Consider the following 23,171-nt stretch of genomic DNA (forward strand, 5'->3'; position numbering starts at 1 on the left):
CAGTGTGTATGGGGCCTTCTACTCGCTGAGTGAGTCTGAGGTTCGACAGGTTTCAAGAACCCTCAAACTTGCTATGTAATAACAACGAAACATAAAGGAAAAGCTATAGTAGTGCTGGTAAAGAGGTATCCACAGTGGGAAAAGCGATGTCCTTATTGGAAGATAGTTTGTCGAGTCGTGCTACACATGTTGCAAAGACAATGCAGAAGAAAGGGATCCAAGATGGCCGACAAGAAGTTCAAATGCTAAGTTGTAGTTCTAGTCTTGCACTCAGTCTCGTTGCTATGATACGAGCGCGCTGCTAGAGAGCTTCGCCCTTCAACTGTGACCTGGCAGGAATCCAGATGTGTTGAGAGAGCTCTTGTTGTGAGGCAAATGTTTTCTGAGGCAAACTTGGATTCGCATGCATTTCACGGACTATCCGAGTTAACTACAGTTAATATTTATTTGTTTAGAAGCAAATGCAGTGACAGAAGGTTTTTGCAGCGTATAAAAGAGTTTCTGGCAGGAATTGACTCTTGTGAACATTCAAAGAATATAAAGATATTATCAACCGGAGTTCAAAAAAGTTACTGAAGAATGTTAACATGACGAATTTAAAGAAGCATACAGATTATTATTAACAGAAAAGGTTAATATAAAACAGACAACAGGAAATATAATTTTCACGCATTATACTATCATATTTGACATATATATATATATATATATATATATACTAATCTTCGCAGAAAAAACAGAGAACAACTTCTAAGAAAATCATTTACTATTAATTCCTATTAATTCAAAATCCAACAGTAATAGAGAAAGAGAGAGGCAAAATCCTCAGGGAACTCAGGGTAAGAGAGTGTGATATAATTGTCAGTGAAATTAATCATTAGTAAATGTAAAAGGATGATGTAGTTAAATAGTGTTTCCCTAGTAATTGTAATTGGGATTTTGCTTGTGCTGTTATCCAGTTAAAACAAGAAGTGAATGGCAGACTGAGTATTTGAAGAAACCCCATCTCTGAGGCAGTCTCTCTAAATCCCATTCCCCTTTCCCCCTCCAGGGTGCTCAAAACGGAGATTCTATTTCATTGCGAGTAGTCTAGATTGGGACTGAGGATTTATCTTCTGCTCCTGAGGAAATCGAATCAAGGTACTCTGAAAACAGGTCCCATAGCTGAAAGCCTGCATTCGATCCGCTGTCTCTGCCAAGAAACACTGCCCGGGTTGATGGCAGGAGCGGGAAAAGTGGATACTGCCGGGACTTCAGCCACCCTTCCTGCTATGCAAATTTGGATGTGCCTTACCAGTAAGAAAAACATTGTGGTCTGACCTCTACTTCTGGGTTGGCAGTAAGTGGTGGGGGAGAAAAGGAGAAAACTAACTGGACACGAGAGGACAACACATGCCGTCACTGCAGCCACCAACCCACAAAGGAAACACGACCCCCCCTACCGCCAAACTCAAAGCTAGGGATGGCGCATTGCCACAGTACGTTGGGTGGACACTGCACAGGAGGTCAGGACCATTGAAGGCATATACATGTCACAGTAAAAAAAAATATATCACTGTGACATGCGTATGTCGGGCTAAAATTGTGTCACACATGGCTGGGACACATTGGCACAACACAGATATTGCACACATACACAACTGTCATTGTGGTGTCATCATTCATTGCAAAATGAATGCTGGCACCACAATGACGGTATACTCACATTGGACAACGGTGTTCATGTTTGCACATCACAAGGTGACCTGTACGTGTAGGTTTCTATTATCTGTTGTGTATGTGAGTCAGTATGTGTGTGTGTGTGTGTGTGTGGACTGGCTGCTTGAGCTAGAAGGAGCTTGAGTGGGTGGTGTGATTGTGTCTGTATGTTTGTCACTTGCATGTGAGACCGATATTGTGTATTTTGCGTTGCCATTTGGCACATTCAGTTGTGTGGATGTGTTTATGTAACTGAGTGTGTAGTTATGTTGATTGTTGTGGTTGTGTTGTGTGTGGGTGAAGTGTCAATGGTGTTTGTATCTTGTGTCATGGATGTATGTCAGTGTTTGTTTTCAGTATGTATAGGTTGTGTTGTGTTTGAATTGTAATGCATGATGGTGTGTATGTGGTGTGTTGTGAAGTGCAGGGGTACACATATGGCTAATGGTCAGTGTGTGTTTGTGTGTGTGCCACTTACCTCTGTTCCACAGCCCCTGCCATTGTACAAAGTCCATTAAGTCCCCCCCCCCATCTCCCTCCGTAAGAAATCCGTCACCAATCCACAGCTGGCAGAGCTTTAACATCTAAATACGGCGCACGGAATGTAGTTGGCTTGATGGTCTTTTCAGGTCCACCGCCAACACGGCTTGGCGGTAACACCATCAAGATCTGAATCAGACCCTTAATTTGCAAAGGCATAACATTTTTTACTAATAAAGCTATACAGTCCACAAACAGTAATGTGTGGAAAACGGGTTTCAACATATATTTGTCATTTTCAAATCACCAAGTAAATTATCTTGATTTGTTTTCATCTCATTAAAATCTTTGAGTTCATCACACTTCAGAATTAGAAAAAATGGTTTAATGTGTGTTTTTCTAGCCATCTATATATTTCAAAGTATTTGTACAGTTTATTACATATACATTGTGTTGTGTATTAAAAAAGACATACTGCTCAGTTTCCTTTCACACCAGCAAGACTGTCACATAGTTCATTTTACAAAGAAAAATAGACATCAATTTCCATGTTAAAAAACATAAGCAGCAATCTGTCAGAAGACATAGTCTGACATTTGAGCTTTGTCTTTGAATGCACAGCAAATGTAACAAGATAAAAACAAAATACACAGACCACTTTAATGCTCATTCACGTTCAGAACTCCAGCATGACGTTTTTTGGGAGTGCTACAACACCCCGGCACCCCTACATCCAGCACCTATGTCTTCCCCTTCCTCCAGCAGTATCAGATGGTAGTGTCAATGTCTTATACCCGAAGCAGTACCAGACTGTAGCACGATAAAACATAAACAAGGATTGGAAACACCTGTAGACTTTATGCTTGCACTTGAGTGCTGATGAAAAAATGCTCGCTGGATTGCAAAACAATTAAAATGTGATTGATTGTTATATACAATGTATGACAGACTAAAGTATTAAATGTGTAATAACAGTATGCACTTTTCAAATGTAAAATAGTCCCTCATGTATTCCAGTGGAAGTGATAGGATACACAAACATGACATGTAAGGATAAAGTAAGACTAAAATACTCTTGTGAGCAGATCAAAGTTGTGCTTTACATTATCTCATCCCAGTAGCTGAAGGATCCTGAACCACAAAGCTGGGAGAGGCTGATAAAGTCACTTAGATTAAGCATAAAATACAATATCGTCATAATGAATGGTTCAAGAACTAATACACAACAAAGCTACTGACATGAATGAGCAGTACAGAAGGAGCACATACAAGACTCTGGAAAACCACATAGATGCTGCTTCTCTATATCAAATCTAAGAAGAAGCGTACAAAGTTGAAGCTGGACTCAAACCCATGCTGTCACTCTATCAAGTGAGAAATCTGATAGCGTCAAGGTGCCAGTCAATCTTGCTTCTGAGACCAGATTGTGGAGCCGATTCCTCAGCTGGTCCATGCTCCCCAAATTCCCCAGGTCATCAGGGGTGCCGCAGCAAATGGAGGCGTTTTAGGTAATCATCCTGCTTATTGTTGACACTTTTCTAGTTCCCCCTGGTGCACCTTTGAGTCCCAAGGGATGTGTAGCATTTAATGGGGTTACTGCTGGGAAAACCGTTCTCAGCATCATCTGTGCCCCTCAAACCCACCCCCGGTTCTACACTGACTCATGTGCTGACTTCCATTTTGGCATCAAGATCTGTGCTGGTTACATTTTCATTTACACCAGTACCAACATCCCTGGCTGCAGAGGTTGGGTCTCTGTTGGCTCTGGTATCCGACCTTAAGCCAAATCTGCTTCCTTCCTGACCGAGGTCACATCTTGATTCCAATTCAGCTTGCCCAGTCCCTGTACAATGGGATTCAAGCAAAACATTTCCTTTTCCACAAAGCCTTTCTCCAGGGCCTCATCATGTCTATGGCTTGAATTCTGAATTTTGGGGACTGAAAACCTCCAGACACATGGTTGGTATTGCCACTTGCGATCCCAATAGAGAAAAGAGGAAAGCTGAGGAAGAATACTCATTCCCCCTCATCCATCTGCACAGAAGTGACATCATTGGATTTCCCATTAGCAATCTGCACAGAAGGTGATATCATTGAATTTACTACCATCATCCACCTGCACAGGTAGAGTCATCACTGGTTTCCTGCCAAAACTCTCTTCCCTTAATGGAAGCTGTTCGCAGATGTGACGCTGGCATGCTAAAGGCAAGTCTGTCTGTTCTCGTCTGCACATAGCACCTGATTCTCCACCCAGCTCAACCCCCTCCCATTGCTACATCACCGCAGCCCTCTGCACCCTGAATCCCACTCTCATCTTCCAGTGCTACACCTCTCCACACAAGACTAAAGGTGCTTTCTGATGCTCCACCTGCCATTTCACATGCACCCTCCTGCACCCACGCCCCCAACCCACTCAACACACACAGTCACAGACACCAGACACCTTTCTGCCCTACATGCTCTTCAACACTCGCTCTCTCACTAAACACACCACAGAAATTTGAGATCTGCTACACAATGCACACTGGACTTGTTCTTCTTGACCAAAACCTGGCTGACTCCCTAGTTTACCCTTGGCATTGGCATGGCAGTCCTCCCCATATATAAGATCACTAGGCAGGCCATAGCTGACAGACCAGCAGGTGGAATTGCTATGGTCTTCAAAGAATCAAGCCAATGCTGCACTACCACTGAAAGAACCACCAGTAACATGGAATACTGGACCTTCAAAACCCTCATTACCACCAACTAAACCCTTAGTGGCACACTTGTCTACTGCCTTCCCGGACCACGTGTCAACTTCAGCAGCATCACTGTGGACTCCATCAACCCCTGATTATTGACTCCAGCACCTTTAAGCACCTTGGTGAACTCAGCTACTACCTAGGGGACCTCACCAATCTGCACATGATCATTACCGCCAAGATATAAATCAGGCCTTTAGTGGCGATTTCAATGGAAAATGTGCTGTTTTGACAGTATGCTACCACATGGTGCTTTAGTAATACATTTGTGATAGTGTGCTCCAATGTGCACAAACAGCTATATACTACAACCTTACCACTATCTTGCCAAATGGACGTCACTCATTTGCTACACTTGTTCTTTTTGTGGTGCTTGCATTTTTCATAATTAATATGAGTTCAGTGATGTAACTTTGATGGCAGCACCCCCACTTTGAAAACTGTTACAGTGCCACTGGGGGTAGAGCAATTAACACCGAGGGGAGGTTTGGCTCAAACTTCATATCCAATTTCATCACAAACAATCACGATACATGCACAGACTCACAAACACACTCACTACAGACCTCAAATATGTTTTTATCACTTATTCTACAATTCTCTTCTAAATCTCTCCCTCTAGTAATAATATTATGACAACTAGAGTCCACGTTCATCAACAGAGTATTGCTTCTGGCACTATCATTCGGGGGAAAGGGCAGTAACAAGTGATAATTGTCCCTTATGTAGGCTGTCACATTTTGCTTAGTGTGCATTTATCTGCTAGTTTTTAGATCGATCGCGCAAGCACTTCTGACCTGTTGTTAGTATTGTAGGCTTTTAACCACACCCACCTCACACTCATCACTTTAACTCATTTGTGGGCTTGCCTTTCAAAAATTACTTGATGTCACTGGTAATTGCTTTATGTTTGTCCCGCCTTGAGGCTGTTTTTGTCATGCCTGGCATACTGACACACTGTTACATGGATTATTGCACGATTGCCGATATACTTCTGCGTGGGCAAACTATTTTTTGTGTCTCTCCCCTTCATGCTGCATATCAGCCATGGCGCGAACAGCGCGAGCAGCCATAACATCGTGAACTAGATCAGTGATACTGGAGCACTGGTCACATTGTTCACATTTACCTAATCAGTAATTTCTTGTGGCTTTCCCCTTAAAACACTTGAAATTGGTGAATGGTGTACCGTAAAACAGAAATCCTCAAAGCACAATTGGCTTTCCCGGCACAGGGGAGAGCCGATATTACAATATTTACTGCACTCTGGAAAGCTCGCCCCATAATGGTTTGCAATGCATTACTTTTATAAAACTTTTTGCTCATAACTCAGCCTATGGTGGTCCTAGTACAATGGGACCACCACCAAAACATTCAGCATGACACACTATTTCTGTTTAGGTCATCTACGGGTCCCCACACGAGGTTAGTGGGGACCCCAAAATAATAACTTCCCCACCATTCAGTATTTGTTTAAGTTTTCACACACCTGGAATTTTTTTTTACAACTGAGAGTAGTTTGTGTTTTAAAGGCCTTCTTTGCAATAACATTTCTTAGGTCTGCTAGCCCTGAATATATGTACTGCACTATGCCCAATAAAGGCTAATTATTCAATTACACTGCATTACTTTCTGCCATTTTCTTTTTGTGTGGTTATGCCCTCGAGGGGCTAACTATATAGTTACATGACCATGTTTCTTACAAATGTTATTTTCATTGTGGTGTTCTCTAGGAGCCGTTCAAAAGCATTACAGTCATATCAACATATTAAAACATTCATGGCATGGAAACCTGTCCCATAATGCTTTGCAGGGCATTACTTTTACAAAACATTTTTGCTCATAACTGTGCCTGTGGTGGTCTTAGGACAATGGGACTACCTTCAAAACGCTCTTTCTGTCTACATCCTCTCTGGGTCGCCACACTAGGTTAATGGGGACCCCAAAATAATAACTCCTTCTAAAAACATCTGTGTTCTTATGGCTGCAACTTTTGTTTAACAACTGGGAGATGTTTTGTTTGAAATATCATTGCAGTAGGCCTGCTAGCCCTAAAAACACCCAGTATGGGCTAAGTATATGGTTACACTGCATTACTTTCTCTTGTTTTATTAATGGGGTTATCTCCTCTAGGGGTTAACAATATGATTACATGACCATGTTTCTTACAAATAATATTTTTGTTATAGTGCCCTCCAGGGGCTGTTTTGAGCATTACAGTCTAATGCCAAAAGTTTATTTCTGATAAAGGTTTATATGATAATTGTATATGTTTTAATATTCTCTCCTTATTACAGTTATCAACATAATTAACATCCTTATTACACCATGACTGTTTGAACACTTGATATGTTTGGGTGACCCTACTAGTTTTTTTCTCTCCTTACTCCTCTGTGGCAGTCTTGTGTTTTTTTGGGGGGAATTGTGTTAGCCAGCAACTCTGATGGTGGGGGGAAAAGAAGGTGGTGGGGGGGGGGGGGGGGGGGGGGTGAAAGTGGTATTCTATTGGAATGAGCATGGCAGATTTAAATTGGATGCTAAATGGCAACAATTTCATTTTTTGCTGCAGATAGAGGAAGAAGGTAAGTGGAATTGCTTTAGTTATATGCAGGGTCACTGGAATTATATGGAAAGAAAAGACTAAATTATGAGGCAGGGTTGACCAATTTATGTGGCAAGAAAATTCCAATTATTAATTTCCAATACCAATAGCTTAAACTTAAGCAAATGCGATACCTGTTGCATTGAAAATGCTTGTTAAATCTTGAAATAGCTTCCAGTTGCATATAAATGTCTGTTCAATGCTACAATGCAATAGACAAACCAAAGAATATAAACCTACTTTGGCTTATGCCAGCCATCTATTTACTTCACTTAGGCATTATCACCTGGCCTACTCCGATGTGTCAGCAAAATTACCCTTTGTCCTGAATTTTGTGGTGACATTTGAAACTGACTAGATTTTTAAGTTGCCGCCCAAAATTTGTCTCCATGCCAGGTGGCCAGTTGGAACCAGTATAACTCACAATCAGATTAGAAGAGCACTGAAGCACCTTTCGGGTGGACCTGCCGATTGCGTCAGTAGGATACGTATGTCAGTTGTAATGAGTTGTGACTTTTTTTTGGTGGGCGAATCCGATCTCACTTACTCTAGAATGATGCTATGTTTCATTTATACACGGAGATCTGAAATGCCAGATTGGAAGTCAAATATAATTTCAGTTTCAGCTTTCAATTAATTAAACATATGGTTCCCCAAAGAAGATGAGGTTGTAAAATACAGTAATAAACTTGTGATTAAGAACGGTGCGAGACAGTTTAAGAACCAGGCCGATTTATGATTGTCTAAATTCACTGCTGCAGAACAAACTCACGCCATAGAGTCAGACTCGTAAATCACTGGAAAGAAGTGTCTCGAGGTGGTGATAGCAGTGCCAACATGGAAACAGACACGTATGCCCACTGAACTATTTTGCCTGCGCCAAGGGGAGGTACTGTTTAAGTCCTGTATATCATACCTTATATCTCCATGACTGGTAGACATAGAAAGCAGACTGACAGTGCTTGGCATCGGCGCCCACCGAACCTAAAAGTTAAAACACATAACCGGCCACATCCGCTCCTTACCATCGTGATTTCTCCTAAGCCAAGCTGTGCTCTCCCCAGGGTCTGCCAGGCTTCCCAGCACAGTGGATTCCGCGCAATCGCCAAGTTAGCAGTTTGCACTGCTGGGAACATTTCATGCAGACACAGCAACACCTGTTAATGCAATAAATTACAGATTAGTAATAGACCTCCTTAAATGGGGAAGTGCAGAACAAAGAATTAGCATTTATGTGTGACGTCCTCCTAATTTAGCAAATAAAAGGTTTATCACACGTCTCTAGGCCACGAGGACACACTTTCCCCAGTCCAGAACTTTTCATTTACAAATTACATTTTTAAGATGAATACACCTAAATCGTTTAATTGAACTGAATGAAGATACCAACTCCCAGAATGCACAGCATTTGTAATGGTAAACCCAGGACTGAAAACAGTTCTCCTAGTGATACTGGCCATAGGTATGGACTTAGATATGGACATAAATTCCAAGGTAGAAGGTTAGCCTTCAATCTAATGATTTTTCACCCAACACTGAGCCAAGGCTACTTAGGACTCCATGTCACAAGATCACATCTCTTCCAGTTTTGTACTTTTCTTTTACAAATAATTGTTTTTAGATGGGATAGTTCAATCGTGTCAACTAAAATGCATAAAGCCTACAAGTCCCAGAAAGCAGGAATCTGATTAATGAAAGTCTGGGACGGGAAATTAGTTATCATAGTGAGATGGTTGTAAACATAGTTATTTAAACGTTACCTTCTGATCACTTGTTTAAATGTCACCCAAAGTGACTAAAACCGCAGAAAACCAGAGTATCTGAAAAAATATTGTCAACCCACCTCAATCCTGAGTCTACACTTCTAATCTATAATGCAAGTGTGTAGGAAAGTACCATCTTGCCTGGCATGTTACCCCCATATTTCACTGTATATATGTTGTTTTAGTGTATGTGTCACTGGGACCCTGCCAGCCAGGGACCCAGTGCTCATAAGTGTGCCCTGTATGTGTTACCTGTGTTATGCCTAACTGTCTCACTGAGGCTCTGCTAACCAGACCCTCAGTGGTTATGCTCTCTCTTTGCTTTCCAAATTGTCACTAACAGGCTAGAGACCAATTTCACCAATTCACATTGGCATACTGGGACACACTTATAATTCCCTAGTATATGGTACTGAGGTACCCAGGGTATTGGGGTTCCAGGAGATCCCTATGGGCTGCAGCATTTCTTTTGCCACCCATAGGGAGCTCTGACAATTCTTACACAGGCCTGCCGCTGCAGCCTGAGTGAAATAACGTCCACGTTATTTCACAGCCATTTACCACTGCACTTAAGTAACTTATAAGTCACCTATATGTCTAATCTTCACCTGGTGAAGGTTGGGTGCTAAGTTACTTAGTGTGTGGGCACCCTGGCACTAGCCAAGGTGCCCCCACATCGTTCAGGGCAAATTCCCCGGACTTTGTGAGTGCGGGGACACCATTACACGTGTGCACTATACATAGGTCACTACCTATGTATAGCGTCACAATGGTAACTCCGAACATGGCCATGTAACATGTCTAAAATCATGGAATTGTCACCCCAATGCTATTCTGGCATTGGGGAGACAATTCCATGATCCCCCGAGTCTCTAGCATAGACCTGGGTACTGCCAAACTGCCTTTCCCGGGGTTTCACTGCAGCTGCTGCTGCTGCCAACCCCTCAGACAGGTTTCTGCCCTCCTGGGGTCCAGCCAGGCCTGGCCCAGGAAGGCAGAACAAAGGACTTCCTCAGAGAGAGGGTGCTACACCCTCTCCCTTTGGAAAAATGTGTCAGGGCTGGGGAGGAGTAGCCTCCCCCAGCCTCTGGAAATGCTTTGATGGGCACAGATGGTGCCCATCTCTGCATAAGCCAGTCTACACCGGTTCAGGGATCCCCCAGCCCTGCTCTGGCGCGAAACTGGACAAAGAAAAGGGGAGTGACCACTCCCCTGACCTGCACCTCCCAGGGGAGGTGCCCAGAGCTCCTCCAGTGTGCCCCAGACCTCTGCCATCTTGGAAACAGAGGTGTTGCTGGCACACTGGACTGCTCTGAGTGGCCAGTGCCGGCAGGTGACATCAGAGGCTCCTTCCGATAGGCTCTTACCTGTGTTACTAGCCTATCCTCCTTCCTAGGTAGCCAAACCTCCCTTTCTGGCTATTTAGGGTCTCTGCTTTGGGGAATTCTTCAGATAACGTATGCAAGTGCTCATCAGAGTTCCTCCGCATCTCTCTCTTCACCTTCTGCCAAAGGATCGACCGCTGACTGCTCAGGACGCCTGCAAAACCGCAACAAAGTAGCAAAGACGACTACTGCAACCTTGTATCGCTGATCCTGCCGCCTTCTGGACTGTTTCCTGGTGGTGCATGCTCTGGGGGTAGCCTGCCTCCTCTCTGCACCTAGAGCTCTGAAGAAATCTCCCGTGGGATGACGGAATCCTCCCCCTGCAACCGCAGGCAACAAAAGACTGCATCACCGGTCCTCTGGGTCCCCTCTCAGCACGACAAGCGTGGTCCCTGGAACTCAGCAACTCTGTCCAAGTGACTCCCACAGTCCAGTGACTCTTCAGTCCAAGTTTGGTGGCGGTAAGTCCTTGCCTCCCCACGCTAGACTGCATTGCTGGGTACCGCGTGATTTGGAGCTGCTCCAGCTCCTGTGCACTCCTCCAGGATTTCCTTTGTGCACAGCCAAGCCTGGGTCCCCAACACTCTAACCTGCAGTGCACAACCTTCTGAGTTGTCCTCCGGCGTCGTGGGACTCCCTTTTGTGTCTTTGGGTGAGCTCCGGTTCACTCCTCTTCCAAGTGCCTGTTCCGGTACTTCTGTGGGTGCTGCCTGCTTCTTTGAGGGCTCCCTGATTTGCTGGGCGTCCCCTCTGTCTCCTCATCCAAGTGGCGACATCCTGGTCCCTCCTGGGCCACAGCAGCATCCAAAAACCCTAATCGCGACCCTTGCAGCTAGCAAGGCTTGTTTGCGGTCTTTATGCATGGGAACACCTCTGCAAGCTTCTTCACGACGTGGGACATCCATCCTCCAAAGGGGAAGTTCCTAGTCCTCTTCGTTCTTGCAGAATCCACAGCTTCTACCTTCCGGTGGCAGCTTCTTTGCACCCTCAGCTGGCATTTTCTGGGCATCTGCCCACTCTCGACTTTGTCGCGACTCTTGGACTTGGTCCCCTTGTTCCACAGGTACTCTCGTCCGGAAATCTACTTTGGTTGCTTTGCTGGTGTTGGTCTTCCTTGCAGAATTCCCCTATCACGACTTCTGTGCTCTCTGGGGAATATAGATGCACTTTACACCTACTTTTCAGGGTCTTGGGGAGGGCTATTTTTCTAACCCTCACTGTTTTCTTACAGTCCCAGAGACCCTCTACAAGCTCACATAGGTTTGGGGTCCATTCGTGGTTCGCATTCCACTTTTGGAGTATAAGGTTTGTGTTGCCCCTATACCTATGTGCTCCTATTGCAATCTACTGCAACTTTACATTGCTTGCATTACTTCCTTTTGCTATTACTGCATATTTTTGGTATTGTGTACATATATCTTGTGTATATTTGGCATCCTCATACTGAGGGTACTCACTGAGATACTTTTGGCATATTGTCATACAAATAAAGTACTTTTATTTTTAGTATATCTGTGTATTGTGTTTTCTTATGATATTGTGCATATGACACTAGTGGTATAGTAGGAGCTTTGCATGTCTCCTAGTTCAGCCTAAGCTGCTCTGCTATAGCTACCTTCTATCAGCCTAAGCTGCTAGAAACACCTCTTCTACACTAATAAGGGATAACTGGACCTGGTACAGAGTGTAAGTACCCCTTGGTACCCACTACAAGCCAGGCCAGCCTCCTACATTGTAATTTAAACATAGCAAAAAGGGTTGGATCATGACGTCGTATGTTAGACAACAGCATGGAATTAACACACACAGTAACATACTGAATGGTTTACTAGTTGTATTGAGCTTGTGCTAATCAATCACTGGCATTTCTTCACTGTGCTACCCAAAATTCGTTGGCACAGAGAAATCTATCAAAACCTTAGTTAAAGTTTGCAACCACAGTAGCTGCAATATTTACAAACTGCCACCATGACTGGCTGGCCTCCAGGTAATAGGTGAAAGGTTATATTAAGAGTTTGGTGGGTGGTATACACTGTCACAAATGTGGCGGACGGGCTGTCCGCTGTTAGTACAAGTCCATTAAACAGTAAGGTCCTAGTAAAACTGAGATATAATTAATTTCATATCCATTAAACATTAAATGAATATTAACATTAAATAAGGCTCTTTATACAACTGGGAAATTTCTAAATTCATCAATTACATACCAAATTCAATCACATTAGGGATACCAACAAATATTATACAACACAACTGCAAAATAGCAAGAGGGCCACCAGAAAATGGCAAATAGCTGGAATTGTCACAGTGCTGATAGGCCCAAAGTTCTGCTCATCAGCCCAGCACATCCGTCTGTCACCCCCTTCCCAAGGCCACTAATAAATGGGCCCACATACCGCACCAAAGCTAAATGCCCATCTATTTGGATTCATTTCCTTCTCCGTTTTTATACTCCAAGTCGGCTTCATGCAAACAAGTATATTCTTCTACTTCCGCCTCCTAACTGGGATCAATCTCCTGCTGCTCCTACTACTATGCACCAGACTAGTAACTCTCTGTACTCATATCCTTTTTGTGGGCGAGCGCAAAGCGCTGCCTCCATTCTGTAATATCTCTTTGGGCTTCAAACCACACCCATGTCACGTCAGTCACTTACATTGGTTCGTGGGCTTGCCTTTTAAAATCAGTTTGCTTTCATTTGTGAAAGGCATGCATACGTCATGCCTTTTCCGGTGTTTAGCCCACCTACACAGCACTGGTATTCTACTAAAAACATGCGAGGCTCGATGTTTTCAGCCTGGGGTCCGGACTACTTTATCTGTTTATTTTCCACGCAGCACGATCGCGCTGCATTTTACATAGCGCGATCTTGCTGCATTTTTTTTTCTTTACAACGCTAATAGCTCTAACTCGAGCAAATGCGGGACCCGTTGCATTGAAAATGCTTGTTTGAATACTGTAAATCAATTTATACAGAGCTCCATACTAAGCAATGAATTTAAGAAATTAGATTTATCAGGCAGTAAAACAACAAAATTCAAAAGCATACAAATTTAATAAAAGCTAATCTGATATAAGCCTTTAGTAAAAGCATATAAAATAAAAGAGCTCTGTTATATGATGTACATGCATATAAAACAAAAGACCTTGTTGTAGGATGTGCTGAAATGCTGTAACTGGCTTGTTTGAACTTATACTTTTGTCACACCCCCTCGTTCTTTTAAAGCTTTCACCAACAGTTTTAACAGTAATTTATGTTCTGATCACACAGCCTGTCAGGTACACTCCAACGACTACAAATCAGCTTCAGTAAGTGCTATGAAAAAACACTTTCAGACATGCACTGAGAATTCATAAAACTTAATTAAAAAAGCGATTTCGAATCTTTAGGTGGTGTCTGTCAGATTGTCATGACCATACCAGCCTCACCAATAGATCTTTGTGACACTCGCCAGTCATTTTCCATAAACAATGATGCTCTGTAGGTTTGCATTACCACTGCCACCACAGTCTGCAGTCTCTAGTCTTCGCTCTTCTAAATTTTCCTGCACATCATCACTCTCCAAGCTAGCACAAATCTCTGAAGCCAATATGAACAATATCATTAGCTCTTACAAGAAAGCTTCCCTTTCTTGGGATATATGAAAATGCCAAAATCATCAACTTTAGCTTCATTATTCTGACACCAATCATCATCAGTCTAGTAAATTCCTCCATTTTCATTGGAGCCATCACTTAAGCCTGCAAACTTTCAATCATCACTCCACGTCCAATGAAACCAAATGTTGGCCCACAAAATCTATCCAACTATAGACTCACCTCAGGCCTACCTACCTTGAGTGACCAAGGCACTTAAAACAGTCATCACCTGGCAACTGCCAATACACTTGGAACCACATGGCCTGATAAGAGGCTTTTAATCCCCATCAGGGTATGGCAACCATCAGGAAAGACCTGCACATCTCCCGCAACCAGAGCACTCCAGTACATTCATCCGGTTGGATCGCTCACCCGTCTTTGACTTTCAGGTGCTAATCTATACACTGACACTTAGTCCATATCAGATTAACTGTACTGTGATGGTGTGTGTCACTCCTTCTGTCAAGTGAAGCTAAGCACCATCATCTCAAGAACAGCGCATATCAAATGGGGCAGGGCACAGGCTCTGCCTTGTCAGCAAGTGCGCTCGACCCAATGCTTACATGGCTACATTCACTGCTGTGATCTTAGACACCTACAAGCATGGTTACCAAATATACAAAGATGACTTACAGCTAAGCTTGAAGTTTGACAATGAACATGGCATCCTCCACCACCTATATCACTGCCTCTGCAGGTTTACTACTGGAAGAAGAATAAATGGCTTAGCCTCAAGGGTGACAAAACTGAAATCTTGCTCCTGGGCAATGGAAACTTCCTTCTTCCATTTATCTTGGCCTGTAGTCTTTTCCAACCCTGTGGATAAAGTAGGTAATTTGGGGATACGAGTGGATGGTGATGTTTAATTTACTCCTAACTGAGCATGTTCTCAAAAACGGCAGTCTACTGTCTTATTTCTACTGAAAGGGATTCTGCTGTTACTTCAGTGCTCTCAGAAAATCTCACCAAACCTTGCTGTTGTTATACCTAACCTCGATTACTGAAAAGTCTTATTTAAAACCTTACCCATGATTCTCTCTAAAACTCTAGAGAGTTTAACACCGTATAGCCTGCCTGTACTTTATTTTACATGACACAAGCACATAACTCTGGTCTGGAAACCCAATCAAACAGCATCCAGTAAAAGAAAGAATGACCCTCAAAACTCTTTGTGTAGCACAACATACACTCTATATGTGATTACCAAACTATCTCACAAAGATGTACACCTCTTTTCTATTGAAAAAACACCTGCTCGACCAGCCAATATCTCTTGATGACTTTATCTGCTGGACAGAAGAGATTATGCTTTAGGTTCTCCTCTGTGGGGGACCTGACTACTACATCTGAAACTTAAGGGGGGGGGCGCTAAATTTAGAAAATCCTAAAGATTCTTCTTTTCTCCCCCTCATTCATTTAATCCAGGCCTCTTCAAGTCATGCTTCCTCAGATGGTACTCAAAGCCCAGGGTAGCTGGATGTATAAGATAAGCTTGGCTTTTTCACTGTTATCTTCCAGGGCTCAGTCTTTGTAAGAGTTTGTCATATTCTTGGTACATCTTTGATGACAGGTTTCCCTGTTACACCCCTGCTTCTCATCACCTAGCTCCACAATGCATTTTCCTACATCCCACAAAATAGTTAGCAAAGCACTTTGAGACACCACTAGGTGAGGTGTAGCACTTTACAAAAAGTATGTAATACATTTTTCATAAATATCTCAATTACTCTGCTGCTGGTATCACTTCATTAACTGTACCTCCCCAAAGAGAACCAACTGACCAAATGTTATCATAAATAGTGTCAAGCTCCCCCCAAACCTTCTTATTTTAGGCCCATATAGAAGTCAAGCTTCACTCAAACAGAAAATGAGGGGCCATAAGAGGAAAATATGGATGGGTGTTTCAACATCCTTTTCACACAGGCACACTTACAATCTTATTTTGACTTATATGATTCACTTGCCGTACATAAACTACTAGAAGTTGCTTGAACTTAAAATGTATTCATAGTGTTAGAATGTTGGGAGGTCTACACTTCATGTTCCAATTTTATTCACTCCTGAAACATGGTATTTGACTTCTGGAATAGCTTAGACCTTCTTAGATCTCAAAAGAATGAAGTGCTGTAACTGGCATGCTGACAAATCAACTCAAATTGTGCATAGTTTCAAAAAGTTCAATTATGGAGTAAAGGAGAGAATGAAATATTGTTTCATCTTTTAAATATAAACATAACATGCATGGTTTGCTTTTAAAAGTATCACTTAGATAACAAAAATCTAAACCGCTAACATCAGTTAGGAATGTGCAACAAACCTAACATTTGCATTGTCCAAGCAATGCACTATGATAAAATCTGTGCAATCATCATATTTTGCTTACCTCTATTTATACATGTTTTAAATTATTAAAGGCAACCTCTCTGAAGTTTAGCAGCTGTGTGTGCATGAGGCCGTTCACATTCCTGACTGATCTAATATCCCTGGGGCTGATCAAAAAAGTTAGTAGCTTGAATTACAAACCCACAAGAAAATGAGGGAAATCGGGAAACCCACCCAAGTAACATATGACAACCAACACCAAGATTCTTTTGAGAAGGGAGATCCACCTCAAAAAAGGAAAGACACAGACTGCATGGGAGCATGGACCACTTGGCCCTAGGAGGTGGGTGTTTTCTTTGGTCCATGGGGATAGTAATGGGGCCAGCCTTAGGTGTGGTTTAGGGACAGAGGGCAGTGAGTAGGGCATGTTTCTGTTTCTGTGGTCAGAGGGACCCAGGAATACGTTTTTCCAGAAAGCACCTCCCCGTGACAGGAACTAGGCCACTTTGCTGACAGACCTGGAGGCAGAAGCTTCAAACGCCTGTGAGAAAACCAGAAGAATAACTGTAAACTGTGAAACATCTTTCTAGTATTTTCTCAGGAGCATGGCCAGCCTTGTTGAGGAAAGTGGTTGATGCTACTGTAGACAAATCTCACAAGCAGCTTTCACTTGACACTTTGTTGTGGACATGTATTGGGGTGTATAGACCCTACTTGCAAGTCGAACAGATGGCTTGAAGTAAAAAAACAATTCTGAACATTTTCAGACGTTTGGACTCCTAGTCACACAATTACAGAACTTCTTCGAAAAGTTTTTTGGTTGTTTTTTAATTCGTTTTTTTCATCATATACAAAAGAAACAAAACATCAAGCTGTCAGCTAACATTGCAGTACATACCATAATAGACATAAAACAGTATAAGTGATAGAATGCACACAAATACATGGATTCAGTACCTTCGATCACGAATATTGTGCTGTGTAACTTTTAGTCCCACTTTCATGGTGTGAGCGGCACAGCTCCCTGTCTGCTTAGCAAATAGTTTGTGAAAGGGGTCCATATATTTTAAGGACGGGATGCTATGGGCAGTTCCTCTGCATAAGTTTCTAGAACATCTTTACAATAAGTCACTTCTTTCAGCCACTTTGCATGTGTGGGGTATGCGCTTCCCCCCCCCAGTGTATTGCCACTTGTCGTTTGGCCAGTAGCAGTGCTATTGCTGTGAATCGGCGTGCCACCGGCTGCAATGATATCACCATGTCCAGCAGACACATCTGAATTGTACATTGCACTGGCCCCGCGATTATGTAACACAATGTGTCTACCACTTCTGCCCAGTACTCCCTTATCCGGGGGCACTCCCATGCCAAGTGTACGAATCCCGCTCCTATCAACCCACATCGAGCACATCATCTGTCTGCCCGTAGTCCATATCGTTGCATTTTAAATTTTAAGTGGCGGAAAATACATCTGGTGCAAATATGTGTGGTGGATGATGCGCAGGTTGCAGTTAGAGGTGAGGCAGCTAGTTAGTGAGCAGCAGTATTTCCAGTTGTCTTGTGCCAGGGGAGTTGAGAGGTCGACATGCATGCTAGGGCTTTGTCAGTCGATAATGGGGCATCATTCTGTGTGGCTGCATATAATTTATTGATTGTCTCCTATCTGGGCTCGTAAGTAGGGTATGTTGCGCTTCCAATGCTGGGGTCTCAGCCGGGAATGTCGAGTATAGGCCCTTTATGGCATGTGTGAGGCTTTGATAAAAGAAATTAAAAAGTGATGTGGCATTGTGCATGTGTTGCAAATCTGCCAGGCCCACAAAGGTCCCACCCGGGTAGAGATCTTCCATGGTGACAATTCCTACTGATTTCAGCAGGGTCAGCGCCCTTGGCTCATGTATGACCGACAGCACCGGGTGACACTCTAAGGGTAATACCGGGGCATACAAGGGCATTCATCCTGCCCGTGCCCCAGTGCATGCCAGGCTACAATTGTGCATTCTATTGTGCTAATCTCTGTGTGAGGCGCGTCTCTACTTGTTTGTGGCAGCACATGTCGCAATAGCATAGGATGCACTTCTTCCACCTCTACAGCCAGATGAGGTATATATCTGGACGCGCGGTACCAGTAGTGTGCATGTTGCGCTTGCGCACATAAGTAATATAATTGTAGGTCCAGTACTATAAAGCCGCCTTTTTCATGCGGAAGCGCCAGGGTTTGCCATCTCAGTCTTGGCTGCTTCCCTGCCCATATTAGCTTGAGCAATTGCGCTCTAAGGAGCCTGAAAAACCTGCCGGTTAGTATGATAGGGATATTGTTAAACAGACACAGAAAGCGGGGTAGCACCACCATCTTTATTATCACCACTCTATCTGTAAAGGACAGTGGCATTTTTATCCAGCGCTCCACCAGGCCCTCTAGTTTTAACAAAGATGCACCGTAGTTGGCCTGCCAGACCACTTTAGGGCCCCTGTGTATCCATATACGTAAATATTTCACAGCATTCATGCACCATTTAAGCAGGTATTACAGAAGTATTGACGTCGTTTGGGTCATCAGTGGCAAGATCAAGGATTTCTCCCAATTGATACTGAGCCCACAGTGTCCTTCGAATCTTATGTATTCCCTGAGTATAACTGTCAGCTGGGTTGAGGGGTTTCTTACATACACTACCATGTTATTGGCATAAAGTGACACTCCGACCGGACGCTGCAAAATCGAAGCACCGCTTCTGTATGCCTCTGCCGTATAATGCAGGCCAGTGGCTCCACCACCAGAGCAAACCAAAGTGGGGACAATGGGCATCCATGCCTTGTCCCGCATTGTATAGACACCAAACTTGACATATACTGATTTACTTGAATCCGTGCCGTCGGACTGCTCTATAGTAGTTTAATCCATTGGAGATACATATTGGGCAAGCCAATTCGCTCCAATATCACGAACATGTAAGGTCATTTTATAGAGTCGAAGACCTTGGTGACATCCAATAATACCACAGCCACCTCAGTTAGGGGTACAAGCGATGTAGCAGTGCAAACAACATACACAGATTGTGGGTGGTGGAGTGATTTTGGATGAAGCACGATTGGGTCAGGGAGAACCAGATATGGCATGAGGGGCTGAAGGCGATTTGCTATTATCTTTCCCAGTATTTTCACATTGTTATTTATTAAGGACAAAGGGCGATACAACCTGCACTGATCTGGTTCCTTGTCTTTTTTGAGCAGCACTACAATAAGGTCTTCCCTCAGATCTGCAGGGAGTTCCCCTCTTGGGTAGGCTTCGTCATACATATTATAAAGGTGGGGGATCACCTGTGCAGCGTATGCCTTATAGAATGTCCCAACAAGTCTGTCAGGGCAAGGTGATTTTATGTTTGGTAGAGTCAGTATCGAAATTATGGACCTTGTCCAGATCTATGGGCCTCAAGAGATACTCCCGCTGGGCACCCGATAGCCACACCAGGGTTACATCTTTCAAGAACCCCACAATATTTGGCTTATTTGCTCTGTCAGGAGAGGGGTATAGTGACCCATAAGAGGCTGCAAAGACTTTCAAAATCCCTTCTGCATCCCAGTGCTCCCGGCCGGTGCAACCTTTTATTTTGGTTACTTGCTGAGCACTCCTGGCTTTTCGTAGTTAGGGCACCCCCTTCTCCATATGCCCTAGCCGCATACCGACGGGAATTTTATGTATCTCCGGAACAACAGTGTCCTGATATTCACTAATATGGTCCTGGATGCATGATAACGCTGGGAGATCCCCTATTCCAGCTGCTGGATATCACTCTCAGTCCTACCCAGCTGGGTGTGTATATCCCTGAGTAGTCCCAATTTTGTCCCAATGCAGACCCCCACACATTGTAGCCTTAAAGGCCTCACAGAGGGTGCCCGCTTTGTCACTGAGTCTTTGTTGGTATCAAAGTACTCATGTATGGCATGTCCTATTGTGTCCCTGTATACTTGGTCTAGTAGCACTGTATTCTGAAACGCCATGTGTATGGTCTGAACGACAGCGTGCGAATTGTGATATCTAGACTCACTGGTTTGTGATCGGAGAGCATCCATGCCAGGTGCTGGACTTTTGTTACCCACAGGCTTGCTTCTTCTGACACCAGCAAGTAGTTAGCATGCACCGTGGACGCATATTGTGCCCTCCCGCGCTTCCTTGTTATGCAACCTCCAGACATCTACCATATTAAAGTCTGCCATGGCTTTCTTGAGTATTTTTGCAGAGCGACAGTTGTGACTCGCAACCCCTGTCGACCTGTCATTTTGTGTATCTAATGTTATGGTTAAGTCCCCTCCCCAGAGGATCACCGCTGGTGGCAGGGTGCGCAAAATATTCCATAGGTCAGTGTAAAATCTATGGAGAAGTGAGAATGGAGCACACAAAAAATAGTATCCCTCTATTAGCAATATTCAAGTAGTCATTACTCACTTAAACGTATAGGAGAAACGTAGTATGAATTTCCACAAAAGGTGGTATCAGTGAAATGTATAATAATTGAAAAGTTAAAAAAGCAGAACATTTTTAATAGATAAATCATGAACATTGAATTTAATGCGTAACAAAAAAAAATATTGTTTCAATGGAATTTTTTAACAATACAACTAGAGTTTCATAACAAATAACCTATCCATACATGAAAGAGTTCTCCAGAAATTAGACAGATGTATGTGTTAAATCGACAAAAGAGTGGTTCATCCCCTACTATGATCATTCAAAGTCCAACAGATAAGTTTTAGGGTTGGAAACTATCCACTCTGATGATTAGGAAGCGGAAGGATTTATCTTCATCCAACAGAAAGAAGGATTGTCCGGTTCCTCCAAATTCAGCCGACGCGTATTTCGTCCTGCTAGGGACTTTATCAAGGCTGATAAAAACAAATATTAAATAGTTTGTTTGTACCTATTATACCGCTAATATCCAAAATAATAACCTAAACATAACAATATCCCACAGTATATCGGCATGGGAATGTCGATATAAGTGTCATAAAATTGTAAAAACCTCAGTGATAAGATACACCATGATACCATAAATAGATGTTACCAGTTCTTAAGTGTATTAAAAGCAAACAGAAACCATACTTCTAGATACCCTCACTTAATATCAGAAAATGTATCTACGCCAAAAGAAGTGAAGAAGGGAATGAGGGAGGTGTAAGACCAAGATAATGTGTGGAAGACACCAATAGGCAAAATGACCTCATGCATACTTATTGTGTTCCGTTCAAAAGATCCAGAGTTTGTGAAGATTGCCACAGAAGATCGAATATTGTGGATAGTTAGTGATTTAATTTAGAGCTGTAACCCCAAGTGGGTATATTGATAACTGAAAAGATATATTGGATTTTATACCTTTCTCTTTTTGAACTTTCGTTGTTTCAAGTAGAAATGTTAGTCCAAAGTTATTCAAAAAATCACGAAGAATCTGTAAGAGAGGGAACCATAACTATACCTTGTTCAAAAAATAGAACCAAAGGTATTTTGTGTTTAGTTTAATCCAGCAGTCTCACTGACCTGTGATTAGAGGTCTCCACTTTTGAAAAATGTCTCTAAAGGTCCAAAGTGAACCTGACATCCAAATATAGGGTGCCTAAGATGAACCAAAGTGAGAAGGGTTCAGTATATTAATCCAAATGGGAGAAATAAGTAAGTTTAAAGCTCCCCACAATGTCTGCAGAGTCCAAAGAAGTAAAAACAAACACTATTCGTAAGTGGCTTCTTAAGTATGAAGTATCTACTGGGGAAATCCCCCCTATATACTGTCCCTAATTTACCTTTACAAATAGTATGTTGTCCTATAGTCGGTCCTTCGGTAACGGCTTCCAAAAGCCAATGCCTCTGAGACTCGTATTTTAAAGGAGGGAGCGTAATAGAAGAAGGACTCCTCCTTTTCAATGGGCACATTTATATGAAGGTAGTCATCAAAAGATGGGCGCCATCTTTAAATTCACAACCGGCATTCATAAAAGATGGCAGGTTGTCCGGGTATCAATGTAAAGAGAAGGCAATACATCCTCCTGATAGGAGAATTATGAGAGGGCAGTAATTCCTCGCAAAGCCTAGAACAGCGACAAACCGGCCAATAACGCGCGGCGCTAAAGTTCGTGCGTAATTCATGAAATAAGAAACACGAGCAAATAGTGATTGTAAGGTCATCAACCAATTCTAACCACCCTAATCCTTGTTTGGTTATATTAAATGCACAGCCCATCACCCAAAAGGTAATGTGTGACTGGAAGGCAGTTATCTGGAAAAATACAAAAAAGTACAAAAAAGAGGCTGGTCCGCATCCACGGTGTTAATTAATATACGGTCGCCATCTTAGAAAGTCCATCGATCAGTTCCTCAATATTATATTAGTTGAAAACGACGAGACTAAAACGTGTGTATGATAACGTCTGATTGGCGGTGGCACTCTTACTGCTCTCTCAATGTGCGTATCAAGTGTGTTTCCTGTGGGAAAGAGATCTGTATGTAATGTCTATCAAGGTAGGCCAGTACTTGCTGAGTTTTGCGGGGTTACTG

At 42.9% G+C, this 23,171-nt stretch overlaps 1 protein-coding gene across 1 annotated transcript in view; it reads right to left on the reverse strand.

Annotated features, from left to right (window-relative positions):
• The window catches only part of TTC33 (tetratricopeptide repeat domain 33), a 711,292-nt gene that overhangs the window by 196,628 nt on the left and 491,493 nt on the right, over positions 1-23,171 (reverse strand). Inside the window, exon 4 of the mRNA XM_069221386.1 lies at positions 8,550-8,681. Within this exon, the coding sequence (XP_069077487.1) occupies positions 8,550-8,681 (132 nt within the window). The remainder of the gene's footprint in view (positions 1-8,549; positions 8,682-23,171) is intronic.

The sequence above is a fragment of the Pleurodeles waltl genome, chromosome 1_1 (genome assembly GCF_031143425.1).
Source record: "Pleurodeles waltl isolate 20211129_DDA chromosome 1_1, aPleWal1.hap1.20221129, whole genome shotgun sequence".
NCBI classification, from domain to species: Eukaryota; Metazoa; Chordata; class Amphibia; order Caudata; family Salamandridae; genus Pleurodeles; species Pleurodeles waltl.